The following is a 23259-nucleotide window of genomic DNA, read 5'->3' as shown; positions in this document are numbered from 1 at the left end:
AGAACGTGCTGTCCCCAGAACGCGCTGTCCCCAGAACGCGCTGTCCCCAAGAACGCGCTGTCCCCAGAACGCGCTGTCCCCGGAACGCGCTCCCCAGCCCAGGTTACTGGAGGCCCTGGGAGCCTTCCCGGTAGCGTGGCCACGGAGGAGCAGACCAGCACGCCCCGGCATCCCTGGTGCACCGGGGACAGGTTCCCCTCCTGAGGGCTGCAGGCTGGAGCTCCCCTCTCCAACAGCAACTTCCAGGTATATGATTTAATGAAAGGCACAATAAGAAGTGAAACAATTAGAATTTCTGCCTCATTATCATGGTAATCTTATCAGTCGGATAATGAGGTATTAATGGAGATTTAATGTGCCTCTCATAACAGAATCCCTCGGAGAAAACACATAAGGAAATTGCTGTAAATCCACTTAATGATGGAAAGGTCCCCAAACACCATATTCCAGAGGATGAAAAATGCTGGATGCAAACGAGAGAGAATCAAGGTCAATAATACTGCGGGGACCCAGCTCGTGGCAGCACCACACGGCCGCCGTGCAGCCGCCCCGGTCCCGCCGCTTCGCCCACCCGCCCCGAATGGGTGCGGGACCGGGGCGGCTGCACGGCGGCCACTGAGATCCACTATATGGTAGGTGATGTGAACAATTCTGAAGAAATAAGATCACCAAAACATGGTCATTTCGGACTCGACCACTCCCGTCGAGGCAATGAACAACACGCAGCGGAGGGAGGGACCACGGTCGCGGCGGCTGTCCCCAGGCGAGCCACCTCGCTGCATGTAGCTATCTATTCCCATCAAACTACCAGGACAGCCAAGCTGCATGATTTTTAAAAAAAATAAATAAATAAAATAAGCCAACCTGCAGAGCTCGGCATTCAGCAGGCAGCTCAGCGGTGCATCCTCTCCCATTAACTGGATCTCGGGGGGGGTTTTGCCGCTGTCCACTCCCCGCACACTGCCGCGGAAGGGCTGAGGACGCAGCAGCGCAGCGACGCCGAACGGGAAAGCTCGCAGAGCTGGTGGGAAGCTGTTCACGCTTGCGCTGCCATCTTCAGCTGCTCGCGTTGGAACAAGGCGGAAACATGAAACCCAGGCGGTTAAACTGCTCTCCTTTTAATCAGTTTTTACAGAATAATACATTAATAATCACGTTAGAGACAAGATGGGGTTCCTGTATACAAGATTGTGCAAGCTCATTAATTTAGATTTATAAAGGCTTTACCAGTTTCAAAGAGGAGAGGCAGTACAAAGCTTTTAAACAGAGGTAAAGCACAATTAAAAGGTACAGAACACACACTACGAACTCAGCAGAGATTAATTCTCAAGTAGTACAGGCTCAACCAAGTCACCAGCTGCTTCCCAACTCAGAGAACTCGTCCCCGCTCTCCTGCGGCTCCAGCCCTCCCGCCACGCTGCGAGCTGGAGGCTGCCGGTCTGCACGGCCACACTCGTGCCAAACTCGGCTTGGCTGTGCTGCCGACCGGGTCTGCCTCCGCCCGCCGCTTTCCCCCCACGCCGCTCGGCAGCAGCACGGCAGCACCTTCTCAAACTTGTGTGAGAATTCGGCCCAACAGAACATCGACACTTGCAAGCGATACGAACCAACACTGTGCTCACCAGAAACTCACCCACGGGAAACAGGATCACGCTCGTGGCTTTTTTTCCTGAAATTTATGGCAGTTACATTCAGCATTTGGTAGTGTAAGGTCTTGAAAACAAAATCCCCTAAACTCAAACACGTAATAGGCCGTACACGCTCCAGTTCGCCTTAGAGGGGATTTAAAAAAGCTTCAAAGAGAAATCTCATTTAGGGTTAGGAGCAAACAGGAATCTGCTCGGGATGAAAAAACCAGCCCTTTCCTTTCACTCCTCTACCCAAAAAGGGAAAATACCACCTCTGAAATACCAGGAGGCACAGCCATGCCCTCGTTTGATCTGGAGCTCCTCCAGACATGCCAAGCACCAGCGCTGCAGTCAGCGACGGAGCCTCCATGACTGCTCCTTGCTACTCACGGGCTCTACCCCCTCTCCCTCCCCCAAACGCTCCACTCGCCCTTCGGTGGCTGCAGGAATTTAATTAACAGAAAGCACCAAGTTTACAGCAACAGGTAGAGGGTTGGCTGGCACCTTTTGGCAACAGTTCTGCTACGTTTGGTCCTTTGTGCCCTGTCTTTTCACCTTTACTATTGCACAACAAAACCTAACCTCACCTCCTATACGTGTACTTTATCATTTTAAAACAAAACATTATGGGACAGCAGGGGAAAATAGTAAGAGGGTATTACAGGAAGGTTTTCAATTCTTTGGAAACCCTAATTCCCTAACTACGCCTACCAAGACTCTACAAAGGACATTCAGAGTAGGTTCAAAAAAAGAAGCAAAGGACCATCTTGCTGTGAAGACTCTCAGCTCACCTGGGGCTCACGGGAACACTTGCTGCTTTGAAAGTAACTAAAAAGCAATAAAAGACTCCAGTTCTTCTCAGTATTTTTCTACACAGAAAAACAAAAAGTGATCAAGATTGTGAAGGAAACGGTTCTTGCCCCTTCCATAAAGGAGAGCAAACGTGAAAGACCTGATGGTGCTGATCAAACCCTGCTTGCCAAGTTCACAAGCAGAAGCAACGCGCAGCGCGATCACCGACTCGCGTGGCTTTGTGCCTTCCGGAAGGATCGTACAAATACTGTCCTCGACTACAGCCCAAACTGCAGGACTGAAAGAACTTTCACACATCGGTCTGAACGTCTCAGATATTCAAGTAATAATTAAATATTACAGGACACTTCAATATAAATGAATTTATATTGCTTTTAGATATGATCTGGCCATATCTTCAAGGGCATATTTGTGCTTCGCTGCTGAGTGTTATTGGTCAGGGCTGTGCTTGCAATATCAAGTTACGTGTTCAGCACCAAAACCCCATCAAGGCTAAATAACTAGAATATTGCAATGCTACACAGACGGAGTTACCACAGTAAGGCAGATCAGAAGAATTTTGTTTCTACTGAGTATTGCTCCTCCACACAATCAAGTCTCTAATAGAGGAGAAAGACTATAAATAAAAGAAAAAAGTTACCATCCCACCCTCTCGCCTGTGATTAGTTTGGCAAAAATGTTGTTCTGAATTACATATTAGAGGCCTAGAAAGTAAGTTTCTTTAATTATGCCTTGACAGGTAGCACAGCCAAATGAGCACTTGATACTTTACATAAATTGCTCTAATTTCAGTTAGCCAAATGATTTTCCCAAGTACTAGTTGCTTACAGGTTTTAATCATCAAAATGCACACACACGCAAAGAAAAGCCATCATGGTTTGAAAAGAATGAGAGAAAGATTTTGTTTTCTTTACGACTCACAGACACCAAAGTCTTAACACGTCCCTCTGTCAGAAGTGCAACGAATACTCTGGTAAGAGCAAGAAATAATACTGACATGAAAAAGTAAAATGCTTGCTGTCCTTTTTCACTGTAATTCTAGCTAAAAAAGAACAGCAAATGCTTATATACAGAGAGCGACCACTGGCCATCACTCAGACCATTTCACTCATGAGAAAACCCATGTGGTGCTGTGCATAAAAAACTTCTTTAAATTGATAACTGTCAGTTTAAGGGAAAGGTGGGGTGAGAAATCTATAAAACACCCTGAACTGATGTCATGATATGTTTCATAAAGAACAGTGTTATATTTTAAAATATTTTATATGAACAGTAAAACTTGCACTGCTGCATAGCAGACAACACGAAGAACATTTAGTAAAAACATTCACTGAAACCCCTGGCATATGTATTTAATGTCACTAATCAAAATATATATTACAGTCCAAGGTTCTGTTAAGGATCTCTGTTTGGGGTTTGTACAGTATACACAATATTTCAGAAAAAATATTACAGTAAGGTATTTTATTTCTCCTTCTTTATATTAGATTTCTCTATTGTAACTTACAGTCCCTCTCCTCTACATATCCAAACCTCTGTAACACCCTAATGCCCTAGCCAAAAAGTGTTTAGCTATCTAAGAAGCCCTGTCTATTATAAATTCCAGTTTTAGAAATTTCAGTAATCTTAATTACATTTTAATAAATATTTCAGTTTGCCCTTTTTTAATTCGAGGAAGTCCTTTCATTACCAAAACACAGTACGTCACAACCTGTTATAGAGGTCAGAGAGGCTTTTGCTTCTTTATTCAAAGGATAATGAGTCCAAAGATAATTGCAGTGCATTAAATATAGGTATATAATATTTACACCGTCCTCTCAGATTTTAAATTTAGGTGAAATACAATTGATAGCTCATGTCTGCTACTACAAACTTTCAGTGTGGCTGGTGTTTTATTAATAAAAGGTGTATTGAGCTAGAAAGTACACTAAGTGGTTGCCCTGATTCTTCTCATTTCAGTTTTCTACTAGAAATTAAATGCGGTGAATTATTCACGTGAGTAAGAATTCAGGAAGAAGGGTGGTGGAAAAAAGCATGAAGAATTTTCTGCATGTTTTGAGATTCCAAAATACCTGAAAACTGTGGTCCCTTTTGCAGTGCCAGTGTCTATAGGGGAGAAAAACGCAACCAAAAGAGAAGGGGAAAATCTGTTAAATTAATTTGATTAGTAAAGGTGTGTTTTAAAATGCCTCAATTCTGTACAGTATTATACAAGGAAAGTCTCTTCTTCAGCTTTTGCAACTGTTGTACATTCTTAGATACTCTTCTTCTGCTAACAGTCTGCCCATACATGTGCTGTGTGAGTTACTTGCGGTCATCAATAGTTTTAATGAATTCAACTGCTGCTGTGAACTGCATCCACCAGTACGATTCTTCTCCAGATAAACAGTTGGCATAGAAACTACTAATGTACTGAACAGTGGACAGCAAGCAAGGTGGATTTGCCTGAGGGTTGAAGAAGAAAGAGATACTCACAGCTTGTTTGCAAAGCCAAACATCAAACATTACAAGACACAGAATGGAGAAACAATTTGTACAGTGATCCTCACACATTCATAATACATGATTATGTAACATATCCGTCGGGTAGTGACTGTTCACCCACTTCACACACTCAGAATGCATCAGACTTGACGAAAGGAGCATTTTTCCAACAAGGAAAAACAACTAGCAGGTCAAGAGAAAGAAGGGTAAACACTGGCAGAATCTATAGTTGTCACAGATTTCACCACACGGAAAAGCCTGCTGTTCTGGCGTCTTGGGCAGGACAGACCCTTCTCCAAACACGCGTGTGTCAAACCAGGTCTGCAACACAACGCAAGCCAGCCCTAGTGTGGATCTCGGTCCTGAACTAGGACAAGATTACGCAGGCACGGATGGCAGATGCTGGTGGACACACCTCAAAAAAAGCCCACTCCACGCACGCTGCCTGCACCCCTATTTCCTTCGTTCCAAACGCGAAGTTTGCTTGGATTCAAAAATCGTAACTGTGACCACAGTTCTGATGTTTCTACTTAAATCTGCTGAATTAGATCTGGTTTTGAGTCTAGCATGCTCCCAGTTACCCAAACACGTTATTTTCTTCCTAAAATTTGCTTGACCCAGAATTACTGGGACTTGTGATCTTTGCAAAAGAACTCACCTTTATGAGGACAAAGACCAGAACAGGAACAAAATCATCTGCCCCAGGTACTGAATCTTCATTTGCCAGACTAAGCAGGTTCATGATGGTTGAACACATTCGCAGGATGCACTGTACTTTGTCTCGGGGGGTCTTATAAGCACTTATTGTGCGGATTTCAGATTGTGCAGACGGCCATGGTGCCTCCCGGAGATATACCTAGGAAAAAAACCCCAACACACTGCCAGTTCTTGTTTGTCCAAGCTACTACTGTGCACTACAGAGGATCGGAAGTACCAGAGACCTGCAGGCAGGAGCAAGGCCCCGGAGAAACGGGAAGCTTTAAGTGAAGGTGGTTACTTTACACTGCCAATGAAGGTGGCTTCCTGCTGTGTTCTAATAAAAAAACTACAAGGAGCCAGCACTCTACCTGCAACTAACATAATGACCCTGTACTTGCCCCGACTTCCCCAGCCCACTGGTTCACTGACGGTAGAGCTGTATGTCTCGGTCTTCCATATCAGCAGCTTTACCAACACTCACCACGCTGAGTGACACAGTGCACGCACTGAATTGAGAACTAGGAAGGCTGCAAACATCCAGCCTCTCACAGACTTCTTAGCCCACCAGCCTCCTTTTCGTTACCTTATTAACCATGAGAAAAGTGAAAGCACTGGGCAAATTCACAGATCTGTAAAGGTTCCACTAATGCTGGCTAGTTCTGAGAGTTAACTTGATAGCTGTAAACCACAGCCATGGCATACGAATCACATTAGAAGCATAAAGGGTTCAAATCTTGTCTTTTGAAGCATATTATCAGAAAGTTACTGCATCTTAGTGCAGTGCAGTATTAGTTCTTTAATCTTACTATCAGGACAGAAGTGGGAAAATCAGAAAATATATAATTTGGAAGGATCACTCAGTGGAAGATATCAAAGCACAGGTAGAGCATGTTGTTCCTGCAGGATATTTCAGCTGTCACAGACAGAAAAGCAATGCTTCTAAGTGTGAAAAAAACCAACCCTCTTCCCCATCCCACACAGCAGCAAAACCAAGCACCCTGACGCAGATAGGAAAGTGAAGGAAAGGGGAAGTTGTTACCTCAGGTATCTGAAGTGCTTTGTGGTTTGCAGTCACTACTTTAGATAGCCTCTGTATGTGCTCATGAAGGACCCTGAAAACAAACACAAAAGCCAAGAGTGAATAGTAAGCAGCAGCCAGCCAGCAGTCCCCTGGGGTTTCCCACTAGTTTTAAGTTTGATACCACAAGAGAGATCCCCAGGAATGCATATAATCATGATGGTCCTACAGCTAACAGACACTAGGTCAATAACAGATGCAAAGGGTTCTGCCGTACAACCCAGCCCAACCCCACAGCCAGCAGAGCATTCAAACAGCCTGTCTTCTACAACTCAAAAACCCCAAATGCATGGAAAATGGAAGGAGCGAGTCCCGAAGCAGATTTTGATCATGTGCATACACACTTGCAGATCTGAAAGTCTGTATCCCAGGTCATTACATTTGCAATTTTACTCTGTTCTAGCAGTTTGTTGCAAACAAACTTTTGCACATGATGCTAAAGCACTTCCTTGTTCTTTTACAAAGCGTTCTGAAAGAAAACATGAGTTTGTACAGCATGGCTGACTTGGTCACGTCTGTCACACGAAGACTGCGCAGGTTCCACCTGCAGCAGCTGCAAAAGAGAAACCAGGTACTTCAAACTACATTTACTCACTGGTCACGCAGAATGTCTCCATCCTGATTAGGGTAGAACGCAAGTTTGAAAATACGATTCATCACACTGCGTTCTATAGCTAGTTGTGCATCCTGAAGCTGTTCTTCACTGGCATTCTGCCATATGGCATCCTGAGCCATAGCCCCATATAAGAACCGAAGGAAATCCTCAACTTGGGCTGTTTTATCATCTGCTGCTGTGAGTTTCTGGAAATCTGATAAAAAGAAACAAGAGTGAGAATATTCAGTTAAGTAAAAAGCGTTATAGCTGATAAGTTTCTCTGGAAAGAAGAGTCCAGAATCTACTTCAGACTTGTTGCCAGGCAGCACTGAGGCTTTTTTTTGCCCACACCCCAGTAAGGGAAATACAAGCAGGAACACTTGAAATAAATGGAGGAATTAAAGGAAAAGCATATAGAACACGTTTAGCAAAGCATATGGTCAAAATACTCTACTTGATGCTGTGTGAATCACTTCCTCTGCAGTGCCAGTTCTTACGCCTTCTTTCCAGCCACCCACAGAGATAACACCCAGAACAATCACCAGAACCAGCGCACGCAAAGTTGTCAGATGCTGAAAGAGGAGGGGCGGGGGAAGATCTCAAGAAAACCCATGTGTACCATTTCCTACCCCTACCTTTATTCAGTACGCATAGTTGCAACTTTCATATTTATCTACAAAATACAGAATGAGGGATGCAGCCAAGTTAATGCAGCATGACCAAATCCCTGGCCATTCATCGGCTCCATATTTATAGCACTCTGCACCAGAAGACAACTGCCACTCACATCTGCCAGCAGCCCAAATGCCACAGTTGCCAGTTTCTCTTTTAGATCATCCAGAAATAGCTGTCTCCTTTCTGTCCAATGAAAGGGCTTTAACTCCTTCCTAGGTCACTGAATCTTATTACCAGAACTTTAACGCCAGTATATACAAGTTCTCATATTAATTCCAGCCTATTCAGCACATTTAATATGCAGCACTGTATGCTCCAGGAGCAAGAATTGACTCCAGAGTTCTTATGTACTTTATTAAGGCAGGCATGCGCATAGAGAACACAGAAATAGTTTAAAGTGGCTCTGTTTCAAGAGAGTTGTCTTTCATATCCTTTATGCTATGATATTTTGAAATCTTTGATTTATTTCATTCATACTACTACTATTCCCTATATCTTCTAAGGTGCAACCATAGCTTCCATACTGAGGACTGCATGCTGCAATTTATTTTATCATTTATCAGTAGATCTACAACAATGAACAGTATTCCTGCTTCTTCCATGGGGCAGATGATAGATAATATGACTTAGCACAGTTCTTTAGGCCAATCGAGGTCAAGTTCTCTTTGTTCTCTTAGCCCATGAAAAATGCACACAGTTACCACGGCTTAGCTGCCACAACACACTGTTAAGTCACAGTAATCTGTCTATTTGAGCCACTAATTCACCAGCTGAAATGCAAACCATTTTAGGAATCGGCTCCTCAGATCAGAAGTTGTATTTTAAAACAGTAACGTGAGGCAGCATCTAAATAAGGAGGAAAGGAATATAAACATTCCACAGTCTGCATTCATCTTACCTTGAATAAACTCCCTTATTTTCTTTTCCTTGCTCTCTAGCAGTAACCTCACACATACTGTAGTGAAGTATCTGTTGGCCACTTCTTTATCTCGCAGAACTCTTTGCAACAGCCTTTCCAAGTGCGCTTGTGTCGTTTGCAGGCCTTGGCGACACCGAGTTAAATAAGCGATATATGGAGCTCTTTTCCTAAAATAAGAAGTGCTCTACATTAGATTCACAATAAAGATAGAGACTAATAGCTGTTAAGTTGTACTGCAAGAGGAATCTTCAACGTGCTGTTTACAAAACAAAGGTAACGCCTGAATTAGGAAGTTCCGCCTCACACAGATTTCTCTGACTGAATTCACTGCCCTTACAGCACTCCAGAATGCCAGATTAAAGCAAGTTCCAAACAGCGTCTCTTGTGTGCTAGAGCTGAACATTAGCCACAAATTGACTTAACCTGAGTTTATTACTATTTGGACTGACTTAAGGTCCAAGCTTTTTAAAGCCATTAGCAGACAGGTGATTTTGTGGGGAAGCAGAGATGACATAATCTGATTTAGTAAAGTACAATTTAAATCAAAAGGGACCTTCCCAACCTGCTGGTGAATAAATACATGCTTTTGGAAACACATTAATACGAGGATACTGAACAAACTACCTGTAGTCCTCCGCAATAGACGCCAGCAGCTTTCGACAGGTCCTGTTATCAAAGCGGCTCACACATCGCATTGTCTCTTGCAGCTGGGCCATCAAGTTCTTGTCTTGTAGGTTAATAGCTTCAGCTAGCTGAACTTTCAAGAAGCACACAATTTCATTATCTAATAAAGAAAAGGCATGATGAAAATAAAACTGCTTTTGAATATGGGAAACACGTAACAGTTTAAAACAAAATTTCTGTACATGAGGCAATAAATGTTATTTAAGAACAATTAATAAGTCTTTCTGAATTTTCCAGATATCAAGGGATAAGCTTTCCTACCACTATCTTATTTAGTATTTACAACCATTCTGAAATGTGAAGAGGACCAGATAAGCCAACAAATTCACCTGGCTGCAAATAAACCTAGAATGAACGGAGGGTTACAAGCACAAGATGCATACACCAAGTCAACGTAAAGACTCAGTAAATCATTCAAGCTACTCTATTAGTACTGTAGCGCAATTTGCAACATTACATGCATTTTGGGAGTCTGTTCTACAGGTTCAGTCTCTACCTGCACTATATGTGAAATACTTCATTATAAAAAAATAATTAGACCAGATTTAGTTAGCAGGTTTATTTGTGGAGTAAGAAAGAAAACATTCTGGGGGGCAAAAGATGGCCTATGCCTTCTGTATCTATACCAAACAGAAGCTACCATAAATGGTGCAGTACAAGTGCCACTGGACGGGGCAAAAGAAGAGACACGCACACTAAAAAATACCTGTGTGCATAAAGAGCATTTACCTTCAGGGTCTGTGTGGTCTGGCAGACCATTCCTTGTTGAATGTGTCAACATCGGGAAGGCAACAGAATCTGCTGAACAAAGAGCCAATCTCAATTTCTTCTTTGCATCCCTTAAAGAGGAAAAATATTTTCTTAATAAAGTTAGTGCAAGGTCTGCTTCTTCAAAAAGAAGTCTTTACTTTTTGAGGTTTTTTGGGTTTGTTTTTCAAATACTGCCTAAAAGTTATTTAACATAATCTTAATATACCAATGCTGTCAAGGCTTTGGAATACCGGTTCTTTTGATATAGCACCTAGACCAGTTTCAAAGGAATCTCCTAAACGCTGAACTGCCCTGTCCTCTCAGGTTACAATACCCCCCCTTCATCAGTGGAAATATGACAGTTCAAGATGCATAAAACTCAAAGCACGGAAAAGTTTACAATTGATCCACATTAAGATTTTTGTGGGAAACAATCACATGGCTTCAGCTTTTAATTCTACTTTGTGGACAAGATTAAATCTGCAAATGTATTTACCTATAGGAGAAAGCAGAACTTTGTGGCTGTGCTACTTGACTTGCAGAGTCTGGGAGATCATCTGCAGACATATTTTGCAAAGCCTCATCACGTGGAGAGTCATGCATACTCTCACCATCCCCGATAGCCTCTATGGAAATGAAAAGAACAACATTACACTGGAAGAGAGGACTCAGAAGAAGAAACTGGATTAATATTCTCTATTTTCTTCTTGTTATTCTAAGGTCAGGAGGGGAATGGAGACAGCACATAAAACAACTCATTCTGAGTAAGTGAAAAAAGTGTATTAAAAACATGCGATCTACAAGTCACTAAGAAGAACTTGCATTGGTTTTGGAAGGCAATATACTTCTTCACTATGCATTAAAAAAAAACCAAAATAAAACACTGGTAAGAGATGTGCTATTAACACACAGCCACCTCAATGGCAATACGAAAGAGCTGTCTCGGGAATATTGATTCAATTCCCAGCCTCCGAGGGACTGTCCCACAGATTATTTGACAAAATATGCCTAGTTTAGAGCTCTCATTGTTCAGCTGTTAGTACTAACAGTGGTCTAGAGTACTAAAGTGTTTTTATCTTTAAGGAGGAGAAACTATGTTAGTGCTGTTATAAAAGCCAGGTTCTCACCTGCACCATCATAGTTTACTATAGCTCCTTCACTAGGACTGGTTCGCTTAATCGCATTCCTGTATTTGTCCAGAATGTCTTCTGCAGCTTGCGCCTGTGCGCTGAGCCTTGGGCTGGGATCATCTGAAAAGACCATTAAAAACAACAGGAGTTAACACTGTATTGTGCCAACGGAAAGCAAACACAACAATTTAGACCTACACGTTTGGACTCTGGTTTTAGCCACACCAAACAAAGAGCTGCTTGCTTTCCATGTAGCCACAACTCAAATATATTTATAACGTCAGACGCAAAAGCATGGGGGGTAAAAGGCACAATGAAAGTGAACAAATCAAGCCAGATCCTTAGCATACTTATACTGTATACACAAATATTTTTTTAATATTTGAAGACTTCCAGAAATGATTAGTCAGACAGAAAACTAAACACCCAGGTTCAAATCATGTTTAGTTTAGCACTGAAGTAATTATTACAGGAACGTGTCTGCAGCTATCCTTACAGCTCAGCTATGATAAGGGCATGAGCTTTATAATGACGAAAAAAAACCCAAACCAAAACCATGAAGACTTGAGTCGAGAATCCAGTACTATACATACTGACAGAAACATGACAACTTAAAAACAGTCTTCAAGGCAAGAAATCTTCATCCACTTTCTTATTCAGAAAGCCAGTGGTGATCATCAACTACAACAGCGTACACCTTTCTGTAAACAGATACCTGGTGGGCACTGTGGAACTCTAGAGGGCACGTTCTGAGACAAAATTACTATGATGATATTATTCACATACCTTGAAGTGTTGCGTATCTGTCAGGCACCATGTCATCTTTGTCTTTTTCTTGTTTTTCTTTCTTTCTAAATGGAATAGGAGCTGAAAAAGCAAGGTACCTTATCAAAGACTATTCTGAGATAATGGTCAGATTGAAGAAACTTCAAGAAAGTGGCTAATGCAGAAGTTTGTCACCAAATAAACTTCAATAAAAGCATAAGCCTGTCTACGGGGTGAAGCAGAACTGTACTGTCATCATATGTAGTAAGCTCTACCTTTACCAGACAACCCGCCGTGAGCCAGCAGAACAGTGTTGGCTTCCAGGTACAGTATGCTCTAGGCAACTACTAGCCAAGGAAGTCAGGTGGCTTCCCTTTTTATTTACATATTTATACTTCGGTTTAGCCAATAGTCCTAACTCAAATATTGGTCATACTGACATGAATATTTTCTGGCAACTCACTCCCAGTGGTAAGTTCAGCGAGAAGATGCAAAGACAGTACACTGTGAAACGGAATAGCAAACCAAGTGGTATTAAAATACTATAACATTATCCAAAGTCACACAGAGACTGCAAGGATTACGTTGGTTCTTTTCTAACTGAAAGTCTGTTTTAAAAAAAAGGCAAGAATATCTAATATTGCACACATTGTTCCATCCACAGTTGCCATTATTCACAGCATGAAAGCCAAATATTTGTCTTTAACAAGCTTTACTTTATAAATAGCCAAAGTCTAATTTCCACTCATGCCATGTTACAAGAGATATCCTAAGTTATCGATATCCTCCAACTAGCACGCAACCATCCATAGAGAATTAAGAAGCTGCAACGAAGTTAATCCCATACAGCTATGAAATGGCTGGCCTCACATAAGGATTCCAAGGTTACCGAATGATTCAGATAACACAACAGCTAACCAAATTCCTTTCAGCTTACACACCTCTCTACAGGTACTGCATACTTTGCATTTCAGTAATTCTCTCTTTACTGCAACACTTGCTATTTTATAAATAAGAATCCTTTATTTCTCAAAACTAAACAGGACAGCTATTAATCCATAACACATCTATGTCAGTCTGGTCAGCTTTTCAAAGTGAAACTGTAGAAAGTTTCCATAAAAGTGACTACAGATATAATAAAGGCAGCATGCACTCTTCTTAAAGTACCAAAGTCAGACAGACATGATCTTACCTTTGGGCATGGCAGACACAAAACGCTTCCTCCACCAGGGCTTGTTTCTGTCAGACTTTTCATCATCACTGTCTTTTCGTTCTTCAATCTGTAGAAGGGCAGAGGCTACATTTGAGCATTTACCATACCAAGTGCAAAGATAAAATTTCTCCTTCACGTTGGGTTTTGCTACATTGACTGTAAAAACGGAACTACAGCAGAGAACAGCCACAACAGATTAAGTTAGAAATATCCCTCCTGAAGAGGGCAGCCTGTAAATGCAAAACCAAAGACTTGAAGAAACTTAGATTTCACTTATTTCTTTTTTAAAGAAAATTACTTTTCAAGGTGCTGCTGCATTTTAAATGTAAACACTACAACAAATCTATTTCTGAAGTCCCACCAAATCAAGTAAAGCTCACCCAGTAAACTTGAGAGAAGCCAGACTCATTTAAGCCACTCTGAACATTTGTAGCTTTAGCTTGTAAAACATTAATGGCCATCATTTAAAAGGTAACAAAAGTGCATTGTAATTCCTTGACTAAACACACTTAATACCAGCTTTCTGGTATTAGATGCACAATTAAAGCAGGCATGCTGAAAAAAAATAAAATGATAAATAGAAGCCTTACCTCTCCCCTAGAGGAGTCTTTACTGGGAGACGAAGATGATGACTGAGATGCAGCCACCAGAACGGCTGCCCCAGTGCCGGTGGTCGGCATAGGAAGCTCCCTCTCCTCGTTACCAGGACGCCGGTTCCACCCAGGATCACTCATAGGTCTCCGAACTGATGATACTATATCTGAACTCCTACTGCGGACTAGCCTCTCCGGATAAGAATGCCTCTGCTTGAATGCTTCTAAATCAGTTGGAATTAAACTGTGAGATCCAAAGTTTGGTAATCGGGCCTCATTACCTCCCATAGCTCCTTCCAAGATCGGTGGATCCGGTGGTGGATGAGAGGGTCTTGCATAGTGTACTTTAGGCCTTACTACAGCCGATACACCTGTGGTCATAAGCACAAAAGGCCACACACATTTCTTTTACAATTCTTCCAAATTAGCTGGTACTAACACAGAAGCATTGAAAATGCCTTTTTTAAAAAAGGCTTATTCTTTACAGCTCACCCTCGTTTGATGACAGAGGGTCAAACAACGCAAGCAAAGAATCTGTCTGAGAAGGAGGAGATGTCAAGTGACTGGCCCCTGAAACACAGGGAAAAAAAAAACAAGTTAGCACTGTACCAAGAACTACCTACAACATAAGGGACATTGGAAAAATGGCCATCAGCAGCCAAAGTTTACAAAATTTATATTGCAAAATATTTTTAAAGTTATTCTTATACGGAAGGATCTCCGTGGTATGCTGAAATGATCAAAGAATCACATCACAAACAGTGGGGAAATCTTGAGGAGCAGACCAATTCCAAAATGCAAGAGGACAGTCAGTGTCACCAAACGGAATTAGTCCATAGATCTAGTACTAGAAAGTACCGGAGTCTCTTTGTCAAACATATTCAGTGCTAGCAAATAAGGAAAATGTTAAGCTTAGCCACCAGAACTTTGAAATTGGGAGAAACTGTAAAATTCAAGGATTCTACAAATGTCACTTGTGAGACTTCAGTTACCAGAGATTCCAATTCTCATTTACAGGTAGTAACTTACTTACCATGGGCAGTTTCATCCATGTCAGGACTCGTCACAGAATCTTTTCCCCCAAAGTCAGAGCTACATTCAGACCTCAGGTCCTCAATCTTATTAGGAATATCTTCAGATGTTGCACTAATACCTTACACATAACAAAAGAATCATCTGTAATAGTCTTTCAGAGAAAAAGGAAGCAAAATCCTGAAGCTGTTAAAATGTCTGGGGAACACTGCAATAATCAAGCCCTAACTCAGAGCAGCACCTAGAGACTTCACGAATCTCTATGCTCTTAAAATAATACTTTATTTCTGCTCTCTATCTTCAACTGTTTTAACACAGGCACAAATACACTTTCACAGTGGACATTAGAAAGACATCTCACTCTGTTAAATACTTTGCAGAAAACAAAGAACTGAAGTAGATACATGCCGATTTACTTAAATACAAAAAGTTGTGATAATAAGACTAAACGCAAGAAAATTAAGAATTTCTTCCAAATTAATACTCCACTGCTAACAACCACTGCCATTGTAGCACAGAGTATTTGATGCTCTGCTGCCTTTTTTATTTCCTCTGTAAGATGAACAAAGAATTGCTGCTTTGAAAATGCCAGAATGAGTGCAAAAAGCTATTTTACGAGCAAAATGATGTATGACTAAAGAAAGTGCAGCAAAGCGGATGCTGATCAGCATTAGATCAGCATGCTTTCAGAGACAGTTAAACACACCTGATACAACGCTGAGGCCTGGTGTACTGGGTCGAGAACTGACCTCCCTTACATCTGTGTCATCAGATGTGCTACCCAGCCCGGAACAGCTTTCCAGTTCTTGTAGTCTTTCCTCCTGTTTTAAGTCTGGGGCCTCTACAAAAGGGAAACCGCGGAGAGTAGAGAAAAAAAGTATCATTACTCAATGCCATGCTCCCTTAATATTTGCATACAGAGGGAAGGGGGGTATGTGTTGGTTTAGCATATTAAGTTCTAAGCTAACTCAACCACTTCAGCAAGAGTTTTCTCCCTATAGAGAAGGCAGGACTCTGCAGAGAGAGCAACGCTCTGTCTGCATGGGCACTCTAAGAAGTTTTTACTGGTTTAAGCATCGTATTCCTTAGAGACAACAGTACACAGTCAAATCTTCACTACCCAAAATAAACTGTGATCCTAAGATAGACCTATTTAACATCATAGGGAAGGAAAACAAACAGAAGTTTGCTTTGCAATCCCTTCTCTCCCTTTTTGGCCCTTAAGAATTTCTTAAGTAACATAAGTCTCTCACAATGCTTTCCATCCTCTCTCTGCCTAGGAACAGTTTGTCCTGTTAATACTGGAAGTATTCACAAACACTAACTTAGCCCTAGGACTGTAATTTCTGGAAGAAAGAGAGGCTGTTGTTTTGCAGGGCCTGCCTCTGGAAGAGTCTTGATTCATGCTAAAGAAATCGGCAAAAACCACACGGTTCTGACCTGAATCACTCGGTAATACTTCCACACTCCACGCCTCACTTGTGGTTTCTGATATGGTTGAACCTGTGCAGGGATCAAGCAACACGGATCCTGAACCTGGCAAACACAGCAAGCTGCCTAGCACGTTCTCTGCAGCTGCACCTGCAAAAGTAAAGCCAAAGCGTATAGCTAGATATGCTAGATACAGGCTTCCTGAAGACAGCTCTAACAAGAGAGAAAAACAAGAACACATTTTAAGTAATAAAGTAATAAAGTAATAAAGTAATAAAGTAATAAAGTAATTAATAACCATGCAACACAACGTCGAAAAGATAGAAATGAGCAACCAAATGTAATACAGGTCACGGACACAACATTCTCCCACAGAAAAGCTCCAGTTCGATCAGCGAAAACACACCTATTTTGAAAGAGAGGAGGAGGGCTCTGCAGCCTCGCTATTATAAGAGCAAGCACGAAGCGTTTGAACATACCAGATGTACCACCGAGTTACCTGCTATTTCTTGCAAACGATCCTCATCAATATTTGGATCGAAGTCACTTCCCAAGACATCTGTACTCCAAGTTTCGCTCACGGTTTCTGATATATCTCTGTCATCAGTCAACCCCATCATATCACGGATTTCAAATTTACGGAGCTTGTCATCAAGATTATCCTGAGTTGTGGCTATGTAAAAGTAAGAAGTTCGCAGTTTTTTAAAAGGCTTCTCCAATTATTTCTGATTGAAAATAAGAAAAAACTCCAAACGAAACAACCCTCTAATTCTGTCAGGTAAGGCAGTGTTTTAAAGTATGGCCTGTAAAGCACTATTGTACCATTCAAGAAATGCTGCCTGAAAACAGTTTTTAAGCACATTTCACACATCTTAAACTACACATGGTGACCTATCAACCAAATTGACAGATAAAATGAATAGAATTTAGCACACTATCAAGAAACTGATACAATTCCTGTAAGAAGAACTCAACACAGAAAAGCTGAAGTCGGAAGGGACCTCCAGAGATCATTCAAACGCAGCTCCCGGTCTCAAAACAGGGTCAGTTACAGCAGGTTGCCCATGGCCACATCCAGTCATGTTTTGAGTATCTCCAAGGCTGGAGACACCCCAATCTCTTTGGGCAACCTGTTCCAGTGTTTGACAAACATATATATTAAACAGAAAGCTATCCAGATGCTGTAAGACTACTCCAACCCAGACCACCCTGTTCCCTGAAAGCAAAAACTTGGTATGAAGCAAAAGTTTACAAGCAGTTTCCTATAAAAGACTTAAGCAAAATCCCACGCAATTTCGTTTTCCTAACAATGGACTACAAGAAATATTTCTAGGGGGGAAAATAACCAAACAAACCCATAAATGAATGCAAGAGTTATTGCACAGGGAACACTTTCACTTATATTTTCCTAAACTAGTCAATTTTCCAACTTTTTTCCACAGAACATCAACTTTACCATCTACCGCACCTCAGGCACTTGTGTTAGAGAATCTGCACCTGCCTTGCTCGTGCTCTAACAACTGCAGAGCTTCTACACCGTTGCTCCCGGAGGGGCCCGCCCCAAGCTCGGACACAGACTCCCCTTCTAAATCCAAAGATGACACAGAGTTGGAGCGGTTTGAAGGACCTGTGAAAACAGATTTTACGGTAAATCTAAGTTGAAAAACAGTTCCTAAATATACAACATTAACAATCCAGGACACAATTACCTAGGAAGATAAAAAGAAATGAAGTAGCAGTTCCAATATAAAACACTGAATTGATGAACTAAATGTATATTTGCTCTATTCTTGATCCCTGTTCTACAGATACTCAGCCCACACTGTGATGTGTGCTTCCCATGTTTACAGTACTACACTACTTATAATAATCTACAAACACATTACCAGAAACTGCTGACCTCTCACCATTACCATGCTTAACTAACTACAAAGCAAATAAAGTCTTTGCCACTAATTTGTTTACTTGACTTTGAATTTTTTTTCTTATTTTGAGGAGAGAAAGTGCAAAAACTACATCATGAAAGTTATACAAAATATTGCATGCTGAGCAATCTGTACAAACATCTTCAATATCACAAATAAACCTGTACTGTGTTGTGTCTGAGCTTCATATAAAGGAGTTGTCCAGAGTCCAGAAACTATTCTGAGATATGTAATAGCTTATTAAAGCATGATGAAAAATAAGTCTGAAATGTCTAAGTTTAGAGCTAAATTAGATTATCTTAATAATTAGTGCTGCACTTAAGCACCAAAAAAAAAAAAAAAAAAAAAAAAATTCCTCTGTTTTCTCTTTCCAAATACACACAGTTTTTTTCTTCCTAACTCTCAGACTCAGTTATGCCTTTGCAGGTCAAAATTTAGCTCCAGACTTTTTTCTTTGAATGGCTCTCAGAGTAAAATAGCAGAGTCTTCACAATGGCAAAGATGACATGCTGTATTTAACAGAAGTTCCTTTTATAGTTAAGGGAAAAAAAAAAGGGGACAAAACTTCTTCAAGACTTAAGTAGCCCTTCACCTTCAGATATTCCTTCCAGATTATCACTGCAGAGGGAAAAGCGCAAGGTTTTATCAGGTTTACCATGGAGTTTGTTTTCATCAACAGGGACATCTCCTTGCCCGCCATCTGCAAGCTGCATATTTAAGACCTGGAGAGTGGGAGAGAGCAGCAAGACTTCCTTAAAATCATCCATTTTTTTCAGATAATCAAACAGTAAACAAAACATTGCACACATTTTTTGCATTTTTTCCCCTAGATGTTAATGGCACTATCAATTTCTAACATTCTGTTTGAAAAAAAATAGCTACCTCGGAAGTCAGAGCCTGGAGAGAATGTAAGGTAAGCAAGCTGTGAACACAAGGCAAGCCCTGATAGTAACGGAGCCACCAGCTCCCTCATCACCCCAGCAGACTAACGTCATACGGAGACGGATCGTTACGAGGCTGCAAAAGGAGATAATCCGAACCATCCGGCAAGGCAGCAAAGATGAAAGCAGAAGCTGCACTGCAGCTGGTGACAGCACAGGCTGTAAAACCAGCCTTACCCTACGCGGCACAGCCTGAAGGCATTCATGGCAACACCACCACAGCTCCGCCCTCAGAAGAAGCTGGGCCTGTGCCGTCAGGATCAGTGTTCCAGTTCTGTCGTTCGCCTACGCCACTTGATCCAAAGGAGCGAGCATGCACAGAGGTAACTGAATCCGTTTCTTCAGACTCAGAAACAATAGCCCAAGTTTGCTCTTAAGCATGTTAGATGACAAAGCCTCTTCATAAATCTGCCAGGTTCATTTTTCCTGTGTTAAAATACTGCTTTTCACACCTTGCAGCTATACTAAGGGAGGAAAAAAAAAAATCTAACAAAGGGAGATCTGAAAGGTACAACACCCCAGTTCAGTAAAATAAAGTAAGGATTTTAATTCCCATTCTGGATTTACTACCCAAACTTAGCGGCACAACTTCATTGTTCTGCTACCAGAGAACGCAGAGGCCGTACTTTTCAAAATATCTGAGACGGGATAGTTTTTGCATACCTCATTTTCTGACATCATTCCTGGAGTAATCTGTGGACCTGTCCCCAAAGAAATCACCAGCACTTCTTCCGGCTGAACTTCTGGGATAGTCTCCTGGGAGGATCCTTCATGGTCTCCGTGCTGATCCATTAGAATATTTGATCTGCTTCTGCTACGAGTTGCTAAGAAAATATTTCGAGACATCAACATTAGAAAGCTTTTCCTCGTTTAAGGAAACAACACAATGGAAATACAGAACAGCGATGTTTTGAATTAACAATGCACATACTAAATAAACTTACAAAATGAAGTCATATTAGACTTTGAGAGATGGAACTACTATTTAAATTTGAGTACTGAACTGTAAAAAAGCAAACGTTCAACATAAAAGTTTAGAGAAAGGAGCTATACTATGTCCTGTTTGCCTACCCATATTCAGTATATTCCAGTCACTGAAAGACCTTTAGTCAATTAATTGAGAAAATGAAGAAGTTTGTTAGCAACAAAAAAAGGTCTAGGTTTCTGTGGTTTATAACTCTGTTTAATAAATTTAGAAGTTTTTTTCTCCTAAAAGTAGGGAAATCTTTTTCTAACAGGTGTGTCAAACATAGACACACAATTCAGCATCAGGTGGTTTATTCTGTGACTCTTCATTAGTCTTTTCAAGTAGCCTCATATTCCCACATTTGGCACCACGGAAGGAAAACCGCCCATACGGAATTAAGATTTCTAAGTATGGCAGCATGACACCAGTTATTTCTTTATTTGATCTGGGGAAAACAAGACAAGTGTGCAGAAGCTACAGCCAAATTTTGACCATCACACAAAGGCACACAAGGTGTTTTTAACAACTACATGTACATACAAAATGAGCTTCATATAGCGATCCGCGAAGAAATCTGAAAAAGCAACTGACTGCCAAAGTAAACCAAAGGCATGCTTAAGTCACGTGTTATCAGTAAAAGTTTCACAGAGAAGAATGGAAAGAGGGCATTACCCACCAAAAGGGGTTACTAGAGTTATATGAGCTGATAGATTGGTAGCAGAAGTATCCCAGGCAGTAATGGCTGCCAATTGCTGTCCTGGATTTCGAAAGCATTAAAATGAAACAAAAGAAATAAAAAATTTGAGCAAAAACTATTTTATACAACAAAATAAATGCTGTTGTGCCTCTACTTTATACGCCTAAGACCAGAACCATTCAGAAGTACAGTTAAAACAACATGGGATAGGTTTGTTTTGGGGTTGGTTTTATGGGGCTTTTTGCCACTTACCAGGCTCTCCATATTTTCATTCTGTTACACACTAACACCAAACCTCCCAAGCAAACAAAAAATATCCCATCTAGTCATATTCATGTAATTATACACTGAAGAAGAGTACCACACTTGCTATTTCAAGAGAAAATATTATTGAAATGGAAAAGTTCAAGACCCAGAACTCCTATTCAAAAACAGGACAAAAACCCAACAAACACAAAGTTGCATTACAGGACACTAACAATTGGAAACTGGCAAATAATTGAGAAAGAAGCAAGCTTCTCTTCTCAGCAGATACTCTAAAAGTTCTGCTCTTGCTTTTTCATCCTACTCCACATTTGCTCTCTTCTCAGACACAAAAATTTTAAACTTATTCTATCCTACTAATTAAATGTCATCGCTTCCATCTCACCACTTTCTTAAACAATCTTCCCTCCCAAATCTGCCTCCCGTCTTCAAACTTTCCCTCTATTATCCTTGCACTAGAGTGACTACCAACCACTCCAGCATTTTTCTCAAGTTCAATCCAGGGTGAGGAAGCTCACCATACCTGCATCAGAAAGTAAGGAAGTTACCTGGCCTTCTAAGCAAAAGAAAATTCTTCACCATCTCCACAGAAAAAGTAGGAACTGAAGGTGTAGTCGAAGAGTAACCCCAAGAGAGGACTGAAAAAACCGCACAAAAAATGTATCAAGGTATCAGAAATCATGCAAGAAGTCTGCTTGCTCTCCTTACCTATTGGTAATCGATTTTTTTTGTTGGCTGGAGTAGTTGCAGGAGAGAGTTGTGGGGTATTATACGGAGTCATTTCAAGGCTGCTGCTTTTCCCTGGTTTGTTCTGGGGTAAGCTTGCCAGCAAGTTTTCCAAAGCCATTCGATCTTCCTTAAGTTGATCGCTTGACATTACATTCCGCATAAAGCCAACCTAAAAATTTAGAAATAGTATTGGTAAGAACTGCAGCGTAAATTATTAGCCTTGTTTATCCTATCTGTAAACACATGGGGACAAGTTTATACTACTTCTTTTGAAGAACTTCAGACATTACCAGAGCAGTTAGCTGGCTGTACGTCATGTAAACCACTGTTCTACTCAACCCCTCCAGAAGGTTAACAGAAGACATTGGGGGAGTTTCAACCGCACGCCCATCAATCACGACATCCAGGAAAGCAGCCACACAGCTCTGCAAAGAGAAGGAACAGTTTTTAAATGAGAGACCATTTACTAGACTTTGGAAAGAACATCAGTTACGACAAGAGTTAACTAGTTTACATAATGATGTAAGTTTTGCTTCCTACTTTAAAAATCTTAGGATAAAAATACCTCATATCATTAAAATGACTGTAGAACAAGCAAGGAAAGCATTTCCAGCTAGTTTTAGCATTTCCTTCATTCCTTTTCTGCATTCAAAAGTGTTACCTAGGTGTCTTCTTACGATTTTTTTTTTTTAAATTAAACCTTTTTACGGCAATTAGACTGCCCCTTCCTGAAGAATTTGCTGAGCACAGACTAAAAGTGAAACAAGGAAGCCACACACAATATCACTTTCTAACCTGGTTGAATGTTACTTGTATAATAAATGTGTAACTTTGTATGATGACTGGTAACAATGATAATTAGCAAAACCCTGGAAGTTACACAAGAAAATCCACAGTTTTTTAAACACATGACAATAACACATCAGAGATCATTTCACTGTTCCTCTGACAAAGCTAATTTCAGTATTGCTATGGATGATTCATACTAACGAAGCACAAGCTGAACAAAAAAAGTAAAACTACACAAAAAAGGAACAGAAGCTACTTGCGCTAACAAATTGCCTGGTGTTAAACCAGTTCTCATACAAAAACTGTCTTCAGATAAAAGTGTTTTCCTTAGGTTCAGCAGAAAAACCACAGACAGTAATTCAGCATTTCAATTTAAAAGGTAGCTTGTTTTTATTTCTTCTTTGTATTTTAATTTAAGAAGTATTATGTCAGAGCAGAAGCAAGAACCCCCAGCCCTT

The 23259-nt window shown here is 40.9% G+C and overlaps 1 protein-coding gene across 5 annotated transcripts in view; it reads right to left on the bottom strand.

Annotated features, from left to right (window-relative positions):
• Window positions 1–1102: 1102 nt before the first annotated feature.
• Window positions 1103–23259, bottom strand: part of GAPVD1 (GTPase activating protein and VPS9 domains 1) — a 31677-nt gene continuing 9520 nt past the window's right edge. For 2 of the 5 annotated variants that reach the window (XM_075439221.1, XM_075439222.1), the window contains 23 exons: window positions 22303–22437; window positions 21992–22181; window positions 20999–21079; window positions 20019–20179; window positions 19007–19136; window positions 17991–18116; window positions 16989–17162; window positions 16499–16639; window positions 15765–15899; window positions 15060–15179; window positions 14519–14596; window positions 14024–14397; window positions 13413–13500; window positions 12242–12322; window positions 11453–11575; window positions 10822–10951; window positions 10305–10414; window positions 9516–9675; window positions 8871–9058; window positions 7298–7511; window positions 6664–6736; window positions 5584–5781; window positions 1103–4886 (listed from right to left, as the gene is read on the bottom strand). In XM_075439221.1, coding sequence (XP_075295336.1) covers window positions 4746–4886; window positions 5584–5781; window positions 6664–6736; window positions 7298–7511; window positions 8871–9058; window positions 9516–9675; window positions 10305–10414; window positions 10822–10951; window positions 11453–11575; window positions 12242–12322; window positions 13413–13500; window positions 14024–14397; window positions 14519–14596; window positions 15060–15179; window positions 15765–15899; window positions 16499–16639; window positions 16989–17162; window positions 17991–18116; window positions 19007–19136; window positions 20019–20179; window positions 20999–21079; window positions 21992–22181; window positions 22303–22437 — 3351 coding nt within the window. In that variant the 3' untranslated portion in view covers window positions 1103–4745. The remainder of the gene's footprint in view (window positions 4887–5583; window positions 5782–6663; window positions 6737–7297; window positions 7512–8870; window positions 9059–9515; window positions 9676–10304; window positions 10415–10821; window positions 10952–11452; window positions 11576–12241; window positions 12323–13412; window positions 13501–14023; window positions 14398–14518; window positions 14597–15059; window positions 15180–15764; window positions 15900–16498; window positions 16640–16988; window positions 17163–17990; window positions 18117–19006; window positions 19137–20018; window positions 20180–20998; window positions 21080–21991; window positions 22182–22302; window positions 22438–23259) is intronic. The other 3 variants (XM_075439223.1, XM_075439224.1, XM_075439225.1) reach the window with 3 other exon arrangements.

This window comes from Opisthocomus hoazin, chromosome 19 (genome assembly GCF_030867145.1).
Source record: "Opisthocomus hoazin isolate bOpiHoa1 chromosome 19, bOpiHoa1.hap1, whole genome shotgun sequence".
Lineage (NCBI taxonomy): Eukaryota > Metazoa > Chordata > Aves > Opisthocomiformes > Opisthocomidae > Opisthocomus > Opisthocomus hoazin.
This window is presented reverse-complemented; position numbering and strand designations above follow the sequence as displayed.